The 12,196-nt window shown below is 45.3% G+C and overlaps 1 protein-coding gene across 1 annotated transcript in view; it reads right to left on the bottom strand.

Annotated features, from left to right (window-relative positions):
* Positions 1 to 372: 372 nt before the first annotated feature.
* Positions 373 to 12,196, bottom strand: part of LOC147103163 (bone morphogenetic protein 7-like) — a 78,043-nt gene continuing 66,219 nt past the window's right edge. Inside the window, exons 4-7 of the mRNA XM_085962530.1 lie at positions 9,486 to 9,683; positions 8,841 to 8,917; positions 5,404 to 5,514; positions 373 to 2,932 (exon numbers count right to left, since the gene is read on the bottom strand). Coding sequence (XP_085818656.1) covers positions 2,783 to 2,932; positions 5,404 to 5,514; positions 8,841 to 8,917; positions 9,486 to 9,683 — 536 coding nt within the window. The 3' untranslated portion in view covers positions 373 to 2,782. The remainder of the gene's footprint in view (positions 2,933 to 5,403; positions 5,515 to 8,840; positions 8,918 to 9,485; positions 9,684 to 12,196) is intronic.

Genomic DNA, 12,196 nt, shown 5'->3' with positions numbered 1-12,196 from the left:
CTACAACCCGAAAGTTGTAATCCCGCCTCCTTCCCGACTTCTGAATGAAAATCCAGCCCTTGGAGTTTATGATATTAAATCTGGTTTCCATAGACCGTGGTAGACTTGTAGACCCTACCAAACGCACATTTTAGCAGATGCACCATATTGATTTAGGGTGACTCTTGCTTTGATTTCCACTTTGTGGCTCCCCTTGGCAACATGGGAACTTGTGGTATGGGGAATTACAGGTATTACTCCACCTGTCATACAGCCACAAAAGGGAAATATCAGGTGGATTTTTTTCCTGATTTTAACCACTTTTCCACAGAAAACATACTGTACCTGTACATACTTCGGCCACAATAAATAGAACTTGATGAGGCAACAAAGTTCATTAAAAAATTAGAACAAATCTGATTTTTAATGCGTGAAAGTAGTAAAACTGGACATACAAAGTCACAGGAAATGAGGTAGCAGTAATATCGGTTAGTCAGAACTTTACTTTTCCATTGTTTCACTGGTTGGTGCTGTCAGGCTGGACAGGTCTGTGAAATACTGTCTCAAGATGCACATTACCCCTATTTATTTATTATACTATTACCCCTTTCACATTCATTTCTTTGTTGCCTCTTGATCTCATGGAAGCTCAGCAAAGTCTGGGAGTTAGAATATTCCATGCCTTCCTTCATAAAAGCTAAGCAGAGACATGCATTCCGAGGCAAGGTATGGAACTCTCCTTGATAATCTCTCCTCGTTATAAGATGAACTGTCCCACCATCATGAGGCACCTCATCTGAAAGTGATGCAGCGCAACGAAGGTTCACTAGATTGATTCCTGGGATGAGAGAGCTGTCCTATGATGATTGTGTAGAATGGGCCTTTACTCTCTGGAGTTTAGAAGAATGAGAGGTGATCTCATTGAAACATACAAGATTCTGAGGGGGATTGACAGGGTAGATGCTGAGAGGTTGTTTCCCCTGGCTGGAGTGTCTAGAACTAGGGGGCATAGTCTCAGGATAAGGGGTCGGCCATTTAAGACTGAGATGAGGAAGAATTTCTTCACTCAGAGGGTTGTGAATCTTTGGAATTCTCTGCCCCAGAGGGCTGTGAATGCTGAGTCATTGAGTATATTCAAGGCTGAGATCGATAGATTTTTGGACTCTAGGGGAATCAAGGGATACGGACATGGGGCGGGAAAGTGGAGTTAAGCTCGATGATCAGCCATGATTTTATTGAATGGCGGAGCAGGCTCGAGGGGCCGTATGGCCTACTCCTGCTCTTATTTCTTATATTCTTATGAAAGGCTCAGCCTAGAAGAGTGGAATTCTCTTAATGGGCAAAGTCAGTGTGTGGACTCTAGCAAAGCCTAATATTAAAACTTGGGTCTACAGCACAAGAGGTCCAGCACTTCACCTTTGATACTACTGGGCCACTTATTGTAATGGCTGGTGACCTACACTGTATCCAATCTATTAGGCACTGTCCCACATGGTTGCCATCCTTTTAATCTATCATCTGCTCTATAATAAATCACATGCATCATAATCTAGGACCAGGAGGCTACCAAAAGCGATACATACAAGCTGAGAACAGTTAATATTAGCTGAGTATCCATCTGTCCCCAACACTAGTGGAGCAGCTTCGAGTGTGAGGAAAGACCCAAAGTAATGGCCTTCAAAAGGTCCATAAAATGATAATGAAATGACAGATAAGAGATTTTACAAGATTTTCTAATACTAGATAAACTGTGGGATTCCAATCTGCTGAAAGTAACTCCTTCTCCCCAAACCAAAGCTAAAAATGATTCACTTGTAGTTTTTTTTTCATTCCCGATTTAGCAGTTTCTGCTCTCAGCCAGTTGTGGAGAAATAGGGGTAAATTTGGAGGGTAAATTACACCAAATCATTTAGTTGTCTGTTTCTCAATGTGCGCTGTGATGTTCAGGGCGAGGATTTTCTGAATATCATTTTAGCAAAAGCTATTATATTTACATTTCTTGCTGCAAGTCACCAAAAGGTCAATGTCATTCCATAAAATCCAATCTATTTGGGGACAGAAGTCTGAGATCCCAAAGTACTCACGATTTTATAAATGTGCAATGGAAAATATCTAAATAAAGCTCAATAAGAAACAGGGAGTCCATCAGCAATAAAGGTCTCCTAACTCACAAGTGACAAAGCTCCCAATGGAATAAAGTCCGTATCTCAGTGGTACTTCAGGGTCCATCCTGTTTATAAGCAAAAACGAAAACGCATAAACGAGGATTCAATTTATTATAAAGTTACTTTAAGTTATGCTTTTTTCAATCAGTAGTGCTGTGTCAATCAAAGTAATACACAGAAATTTTTGTTGTAGCAGGTGAATGTACACAATGAGCAGCAGTAGGGTGTGCTGTTTCATCCACCAGTGAGTTAGTCACCAGCAAGATAAATTAATGTCTCATTTCTCCGCATTGTCTATTTTGCTTATACATGGGCAAAAAAAATCAACGTAATCTAGTACTGTATTGTATTATCACAAATATTATTTCAAAGCTTTTCTTGTCTTCAGTGTTGTTGAAGTGTGAGTGCTTGGGTCCATTATTTTGAACCATGAAAAATATATCTCATGGTTTCAAAGATGACACTCTGTAGTATAGAACTAAATCAAGTTGAGATATATTAAATACTGTGTAATTAGACAACATGTGGGGGGACCTGTAGTATCTTGTTCATTGGGTCTTTTTTCTGATGTTATTCTTCCAGCTGCCTAATATATTGGATATTAGACCAAACCCAATTGCACCACACGTGGAGATGTTTCATTGACAGCCGCATGACTTTGCCACCATATTCCGGTACTTTTTTAATATCACGTTGTATTTCTCATCAAAGTAGAGTACTGAGGTGGCACTGAGTTTGGTTGGTGCACAGCATGGTTTTGGAACTGCCTCTGGCTTCAACAGATGAGCCTGTCAAGAGAATAAAATATTTTAAAGCTGTTTTTTTCTAGTTTTTTTCCTCCAATGCGCAGTACCCAATTCTCTCCTCCAGTTAGTTTTCAACATCGAAACTATCCTCCAGGTTCAGAATAGTAGGATTTTCATCAGTGCTGTTCTTTGGTCAGTACATCAGGAAACTTCCTTCATCAGTGCCCCAGGAAATTTCCTATTATGTAATCCTACCATTTCCTGCCTGAAAATGCCAACATTTAATGCAGAGAAAAACTTAAATACAGGAATGCCTGGACTCTATCGACAAAAAGCCACAATATCTGGGTGGGAATCAGAGGAGTTTGGGGTGGACCTGGTTCCACAGAGTCTCTGCCCCTTTTAATGGTAGTTTCTGAAATCAGGCAAGGGGCGCGGCTGCTTCTTGTGTCTGCCAGGTTCACCCAATGCTCACCTCAGACTAGCAGGCAGGACTGGCAGGATGATGTCACCTGCCAGAAACCCTCCCAGTTCCACCTCCTTTGTCTTCAATGGAAAGTATGCCTGAATGATGCAGGGACACACTGCTTGCCAGGATGGCAGAGGTGGGGCCCACACTGCCAATTTTTGAATTACAATTGATTGCAGGAGGATTGTCATGTCAATTACCTTAAAATAATCTGAATCTTTGGGCAAGGGCGGGCAGCCAACCCGCTGCCAGGAGGCGGGGCGTCAATTTAAATATTACTATGAGTCTGGAAGCCTCTTTTTTAACGGCCATTTTGTCACCCCCTCCTGTCTCCCCCATGGAGCAGTAAGGAGTCCATCCCAACCTGGGATTTGGGACAGGGCCAGCGCAAGGGCAGACTGGCAGGCAGAAGTCGTTTCCAGGCTTCTCATCTGTCTGCTTGGTTCAGTTGGTAGTGGACTCAAGCCCCATTCCAGGATCTGAGCATGTAATCTAGGCTGATTCCTCAGTGCAGTACTGAGAGAGTAATGCATGATCAGCGGTGCTGTCCTTTGGGTTAAATGCCCTGACTGTTATTCACCTTATTGCTATTTTGGGATCTTTCTGTGTGCAAAATGCCTGCAGCCACTGCTGTTCAAAGTAATTCACTGTATGTGAAGAACTTTGAGGAATTTCTGAAGAGACACAATGGGGGAATTTTAACATAAAAAGACGGGTGGGTTTGGAGTGAAATTGTTAAAAATCGGATTCCCGACCTGAACTCGCCTCCAACCCGCCCGCTTCCGGTTTTAACAGAGGCAGGACAGGGGCAGACAGCCAACCCGCTGCCAGGAGACAGGACATCAATTTAAATATTACTATGAGGCTGGAAGCCTCTTTTTTAACCTCCATTTTGTTTTTAACTGCAGCTGGACGGGTTTCACACTGATGCATCCAGGAGGTAAGTGTTACCTCCTGGATCCAGTGTCCCTGCCTAACCCACCCCCGTGATCGGAGACCCTCCCCACGAAGCCTCCGATCGCCTTCCCGGCCCCGCCGGTGATCTTGAGGCCAGCCCGATCCTGAGGTGGCCGGCCCCAATCTCCCCCCCCACCCAACAGCACCAGGCCGGGCATGATCCTCTGGTGGCCGGCCCCAATGTGATCTTCCCTCCCCCCCCACCCCTCCACTGAAGATCTTGAGGCTGGCCACGATCCTCTGGTAGCAGGCCTTGATCTCCCCCCGCTTTTTTGACAGATGAATTGTCATCGTTTGACCGCTCTGTGAAGCTGTCAAACACTGACATTCTCTGTTGTTTGACGAGTCCTTGTATTCAAGACTCATCAAAGCTCTTTTGTGAGCAGAAATTAGATGGTTGTTGCATCAGAGAATGCAGCAGCCATCTGTCATCTCTGCCGGTGAGATGCCGGAGTCTCCGGTTCCCCAACTGTTGAAGCCTGCAGGAAGAAACAAAGGTAAGTAAACATTTTCTATCACTTTCCACTCACCTCACATACTTACCTCTCCACACTTGCACCCATCATTTACCTCCACAGCGCAATTTTGCACCCCTCCGACCCCCACAGACCCACTGCTCGCCTACAGGCAGTTAAGCGGCTGAAATCCCTTTCCCGCCTCCAGGAGACGGGACTCGGCGCGGGTCGGCTATCCGCCTCCTGGGAAGATGGCACGGAGGCAGGCTGGTGGCTTGATGGGTACCCGCCCCCAGATTCTGCCATTTTCCCGGCAGTCCCGCCTCCAAACCCGCCTCCCTAGGGCTGGCAAGATCGCGCCCTAATATTCTACTCATGAGGATCATGCTACCATCTTCTCTCTGATTTAAAGCCCCTTTCTGCCACAAAACTGCAGGAACTGAATCCACAAACAGGATGTATTTCTTTACTATGCCAGCAAAGTATCGGAAGCAAATTGTTTCATACTTGGTGCATGTTTCACTTATGAGTATATAGTGTACCGCAAACTGACATATAGGACAACATGCATGGAAAAGCTGTGTAGTATGCAGGAATAGGCTGATCCTGGTCCGCAAGACCTGCACACTTACCAACGTCTGAACAATCGCGTGGTTGGTTGCATTCATGTGGGAGTCGAGTGGAAATGAACATTCTCCATCACAGTAAAATGCTGCATAGCCCTCGGGTGCGATTATCCAGTCCTACATTGGTAGACAGAAAGAATTCATTCATACAGGCCACCACAATTTCCCAATTCCTCAAATGTGGCCAGTTTGTCTTCAATGAGTAACATTTCTCACAAAATCTTTATTCATTCCACGGTGCCTATCCAATTAAAAATTAGCCACTTGGAAATGAGAGTGACATTTTTGTACAATTACTTAAACCTTTACAGCGTAAGTACAATTGATTTTGTTGATAGGGAGCTAACCCTGATATCCTTCTCGACTCTCTTTACATGTTTGACCATCTGCTTCAGACTGTCGGCAGGTCCAAGAAAATGACTGATTGCCTTGGGCTGGCTAGTTTTGCAAGTTTTCAACTCACACACTGACACTGAAACAAACACTAGTCACATGTCAGGAGTAGCTATATTATAGTAATACTAACTCTAAACTACAAAAAGTATATTTAATAAACTATTAAGATGAAAAAACAAATTTTTAAACACTTTAATTATGTTCACCCCTCATTTGCACTCCTCCAATGCCCTCGTCTTCCTTATATTCTCTCTGTCCTTTGTTTTCCTTTCTATTTTAATTTTATGTTTTTTAAAACTTAGTTTGATCATCAGCTCCTATCTTATTTCTTTAAAAGTCACATTAAGGAGATACAGATGCATTTAAGAGCTACTTTCACATAGACACTCCACACTCCTACTAGTGAATGAGTATAGTCATTTGTACTTCATTGGCTGTAAAGCGCTTTGAGCCATCCAGTGGTCGTGAAAGGCGCTGTACAAATGCAAGTCTTTCTTTTATTGGCTGTGCACAGAAGAAGAATACAATTGAACAATGATACTACTCCATGGCATGCTAAGGGTTAATTTTATTCCCTAAGTACTCTCAATGAAGCAATTTTCTGCAGCTTTGCACATTTATCTAATTCTGTTTTATTATATATAGTCATTTGTCACAGAGAATCATTTTTCAGATGGTACCTGAAAGAAAATAAATATGCGCTTTGAAAGCTGGAAAGGTTTTGGGAGTCCCCGAAGGATTGTTCTGTCTGTTCTGGTGAAAAAGGCTGGTGTACATTAGAATCATAGAAAGTTACAGCACGGAAGGAGGCCATTTCGGCCCATCGTGTCCGCGCGGCCAACATAGAGCTATCCAGCCTAATCCCACTTCCCAGCTCTTGGTCTGTAGCCCTGCAGGTTAGCGCATCCCAAGTGCACATCCAATGTGGTTAGGGTTCCTGCCTCTACCACCCTTTCAGGCAGTGAGTTCCAGACCCCCACAACCCTCTGGGTGAAGAAATTTCCCCTCAAATCCCCTCTAAACCTTCCACAATTACTTTAAATCTGTGCCTCCTGGTTTTTGACCCCTCTGTTAAGGGAAATAGGTCCTTTCTATCCACTTTATCTATGCCCCTCATAATTGTATACACCTCACTAAGGTCTCCCCTCAGCCTCCTCTGTTCCAAGGAAAACAGACCCAGCCTATCCAGTCTTTCCTCACAGCTAAGATTTACCTGGAAGATTTATAACTATAGACAGATGAGCATACAAATAATATAGTGTTATTTTGATAATGATTCCTTTGATTTCACTTTGAAAGTTTTAATGAAATGATTAAACATGTTTATATAGCTGTCTTATGGGGATGATGCTAAGTGTTAATCTGATATACTAATCCATGATAATGTGGATTTAGGCCAGAAGGGAAGTGTGGGGGATGGTTGTACTGAATGCTTCCTATACACTGGTCTTATTTATTTCAACAAGGTGTTTACACTTTGTCCCGAATCAAAAAGGGATAGGGCCACTGGTGAAGATATGGGATAAGAAAAATAGTCAGATTAGATCCTGAAATACAGCTTGGGTGACAGAATGAGCTGGCTGGCTTTTTCTCACTCCTTTACATATTATCGAACGTTTCCTTGCAGATGCTTTACCATGTTTGTAGACAGAAATGGGACACAAAAAATGTAATCATATTCTTGATGACATCGAGTCCAACAAACATTTGAACTTGAATTAAGAACTAAAAGCGTGTTGCTGCACTAATTACCACCAGTGCCCAACATGGTGAGTTTTCAGCAGACATTTCAGAGTGAGCCATTTGGTTAGACTGCTCAGCAACTTCCCAATAGGGCAATATTGGTCCCTTAAATAGTGAACTAATACTGGCATATTTCTGTCAGCAAAATTTGGGTATGTTTTCTCATATTTGCTAATGTTAGCAGGTCTGGCAGTTTGAGAGCAGACTTGTGGTAATTGGCAGATACAAGATGGTTTAAATTCATGTCAATGACTGCAGTGTCATGACACATAGTGGATTCTAGGATAATCTGATGGTTCCAGCTGTTAGATAGCCTGATGACTCCATGGGTTAACCTCTGTATTGAATTGTAGCAAAGATGTAATGAGGCCCATGACAGAACAAATTTTTGGGGGATGCTCAGACAACAGTTGTGATGCTTGGATTGAAATAGTCAGGTTCAACTACATTTTCTTTGCAATAAAACCGTAGAATGCAATTAATAAAACTACAGAATGCAGCTTTTAATGAAACAATGTACTTTACTGATCTTTTCTCTGTATGGCTATGTCTATATACAAGTGGGCCCTAAGTTCATACATACCTCCTTTGGAGTGTGATTACCACCAGTTGTTAGTTGGTGAGAGGATAGAAGTTGTGGATTGCTGGGGTTCCTGTGACTGTGGGTTCCCAATGACTGGAGCAGTGACTAGCCCTGATGCCACTTCATCAGTGCTAGGAGGCTCCTGTCTTTGAGTCCCTTGGGTGTTTCCGCTTTCATAGGTGGTACTAATATCTATTTGGCATGGTCTTGTACATGCTGTTGAGAAGGACTATGAGATCTTGATCAGAAAACTGGGATTTGCGGATGTTCTGAGAAGCCATCGCCCGTGCATTCCAATCTCCTCAGCGCACAGTTGCATTTCTGCCCATTTCATAAGTAATAGTGATTCAAAAGCTTATTAACTGCTTGCAAAGTGTGAAAACGAATGTCGGTGTCGGTACACACACATTGGCCAGTTGCTGCCAGGCATAAATCTGACAGAAGAACACCCTGATACACGTGATGGACTGGTGCTACTCACAAACAGAAATCGCTGAACATTAATGCTCATTTCTAAAACAGGAAATATACCTGATTGGTATCAGTGGAAGTAATGGCCATTTAGTTAAAAATGACTGGCGACGTCAAGAATTTACGATCAACAATATTTAATAAAAAGCAAATCACCAAAGCAAATAAAAATAGCACCTTTTAGAAGTGAAAGGTCTGCAGTGACCAATTCTCTCAAGTGTACACTCTAAAACCACCTGTGCCACCTTACCTGCCAGCCAAGGTCTTGGAAGCTAACGTACAGGTCGTGTCTCTTGCAGACTCGCCTCTGATCTCCAGAACCATGGGCTGCTCACACACATAATAAAAAAAAACAAAAGATAAAATCATATTGTGGAAGCCAACCTTTCTGTCTTTTAGTTTAAATTAGCAATGTGGAAATTAGTGCCAGACCTTGGTAAAGCCTCACGGGAGATTCTTTTGCCTGGGTGGAGATGGAGCACACACCGTGTCTTCCCATAAGATCTCTCGCAATACGTGACTATTTAAAGCTAGCATTTTAAGATTTTTATTTTTTGTTTATAATTTAGCCCTTCTCTGGGGTTGCCTAATCCATCCTTGCTCTCCCAGCATGCTATGAAATCTTTAACCGCTCCACAGTGCCTATCCACTTACCAGCAATTCGAACTAAACCGTAGCCCTTTGAGGACTGTGACAACACCAGTATCAAAAATAAACGACATTACTGTACAACTTTTAACATTTATTCTAAATCAGCTTTGATTCAAGTTAGTAGACAAGTAGCACGTATCTTTCATGACATAAGAGGGAACTAAGATTATAAATTGGACTTGTGGTTTAGCTCAAATTTAGTCTGGACATAATGTTTACTGTATACGCATGTTCATTGTGTTACCTGACGTGCTAGGCAGTCTTTCACAGGATTCCTGTAATTGGCTGTATTTCTTACGACCTCTGCGTGGTTTTGTAGCCCGTGTTGTACGAATAGGTGCCTGACTTGCTCTGAAAAAGGTCACCATGAATGGCTGCTTTGAGCGGGCCCCTCGTCGTCCGACCAGCCCAATAGAGTCAGGGTCCAGACTGTGTCCTGGAGCTTAAGAGAAAGAAAGGAACAATCAGTAAATGAACCAGTTTAACATGACTGCTACATTAAATATCATTTGGATAGATTTTTTTTTAAAGTAGTATTTCTTTATTATCTTAATTTTTTCTTTCTCTCTCTTCGTCACTCCGAGCCACTCTCCATACCCGGGTCATAGAACGGGCAGGCAGATTGCTGCTAGACAGCTGCCACTGCCTCTCTGAAACCATCCACAAGGAGGCGCACTGCAGTGGTCCTGCAAAATGGTTCCTTGAGTTTCCCTCCCTCCCCAAACTGGATTTGTCCTCCACAATCTTCAATATCACTATAATGGATGCTCGTGACCGCACCAGCATAAAATTCGTTTCTGCGGAGTTAATTTCTCATTTGTCAGAATCTCCTGCTAACGCATGGCCACAAAAATATATATAATTGGGCAGCACAACACACGGGACCATCTGCAAACTGTGCCATGGAGTAGTAGGCCACAAGATCTCACTTCTAATTTACCGCACGGTAAGTTCCTGGTCTCGGCTGTACTGCCATGGGGACTGACATGAATCAGTCATTCATGGGATTAGATTAGACAGGGCCTGATGGCCGGCGTGGACGCGATGGGCCGAAGGGCCTCTTTCTGTGCTGTATAACTCTATGGCCTAGAAATTCGGTGGAGCCCCAAACGGGGCGCCAAGCTCGCCTGGGCGCCGGGATTACCGCTGCGAACGGAGCAGTTGCGCCCGCTGGAAATTCAGTTTCAGCGCCCCAAGAGGGACGCGGGGCGCTGCTCAAGGCGCCCCGCGTCCCTCTTGGGGCGCTCAAACTGAATATCGCAGCGCAACGTGCCGCAGTGCCACACGCTGCGTCGCGGCGCGCTGCGGTACTGCAGGCCTTCCTCCCCTTCTTAAGGGGGAGGGGCCTGCACCAGCGCGATGACCGATCGCGAGTGCCGGCAAAAGAGCCCGGCACCGAGGAGAAGTGCTGGGCTCTCGGGACACAGCCGGCACTGCCCGGGGAAGGGGGGATCAGGAGGCCGGGGACGGAAGTGCTGGCAGGCGGCCACCGAAAAAAATGGCCGCCCCGCACCTCCACCTTAATTTGCGCCACTACCGCCACAGGTAGGCCCCGTGAACCGGGCGCGATTTGCGACCGGCGTTACAGAGGCGGGCACGACCAAATATCGCAATCGGGGCGGTAGTGGGGCGCTGCGCACACCAATGACGTCATCGGTGGCGGCGCAGCGCTACAGGCTAACGCTGCCATTAGTGCCCCGCTAAATATCGCGGGAGGTGCGGCCAGTGGCGCTAGCGCCACTGAGTGCCCTCTTTAGGCGCTAACTGGTGGCGTAGCCCACTGAATTTCTAGGCCTATGACTCTATGAAAGAAAGACTTATGAAATAACACTGAGCGGCCTGCGGGTGGCGCTGTCCAGGGAGAGTATAAATACTCGGGCACGGGCCCAGCTTGCGCAGGACATTCTTAACAGGAACCAGTGAAGGACACGACTAGATCTCCATGGTGTAAAACAGTTGATTAAAGCTTTGTTTAACGCTTAGACCAAGTGCCTAGTAGTTTTCTTACGTCAGGGACCATAGTCACTTCCACACAATCTGGGAGCAAAGCTTAGAGGAAGCACTTTGCAGGACCACTGCAGTGTGCCTCCTCGTGGATGGTTTCAGAGTGGCATTGGCAGCGACCTAGCAGCTGTCTGCCTGTCTGTTCTATGAGCCAGGTATGGGTGTGTGGCTTGGAGTGATGTAGAGAGAGAAAGAAAAAAGTTAAGGAATACCTTTTTAACATACCACAGTAACATAGTGAATATGGAGCACTTGCATAAATTCAGCATAACATTTTGGTGGTCTTTGCTTACTTCAAATGAACTGAATGTAAAGGGGGCAAAATTTGGTTGCTCTGCACCTCCCGTTAGCGTACCTGGGGAGCGCTAACGGGGCGCAAAGCTCCGAACGCCCGGGCGCGCCGCCGCTAACGCCTCCTGCAAAATTCAGCGGGAGGTTAGCCGACTGCCAGCACCTGCCCCGTTCCCCTTTTTTCCTCGGGGTGCCGGCCGCAATCGCTCAGCCCGGCACTCCTCTTGCACGCCGGGCTGTTTTCCCGGCACCCTGCTTCCCCGGTAGTCCAGCAGGGCCCCGGTGCGCGCTGCGCTAGGCCCCTCCCCTTTAATCGGGGGAGGGAGGCCTCTAATACCGTGGCGCTATGTGCTGACGCGTGTGGCGCTGTTGCACATAGTGCCGCGATATTGAACGGTAGCGCCCCAAGAAGGAGGGGGAGCACTTCCGGTAGCGCCCCGCCTCCTGCTTGGAGCACTACCACTGAATTTACGGCGCAGGGGCGCTAACTTTTTTGGGGCACTGCCGATGTTAGCGCCCCAAAGGGGGCAACACTGAATTTCTCCCTGAAAGTCTTTATCAGTATAACAATGGCAGACTCCCAATATTAAGAATGTAGTAGTGTACAAACAGGGCCACGGTTAGACAGCCTTTGATCCACCCTCCAGCAATGGCCAAAAC

The sequence above is a fragment of the Somniosus microcephalus genome, chromosome 20, assembly GCF_052327205.1.
Source record: "Somniosus microcephalus isolate GS21.2 chromosome 20, FLI_Smic_1.0, whole genome shotgun sequence".
Classification (NCBI taxonomy): Eukaryota; Metazoa; Chordata; class Chondrichthyes; order Squaliformes; family Somniosidae; genus Somniosus; species Somniosus microcephalus.
Note: the sequence above shows the minus strand (reverse complement) of the source record. Positions and strands in the feature narration are given on the sequence as shown.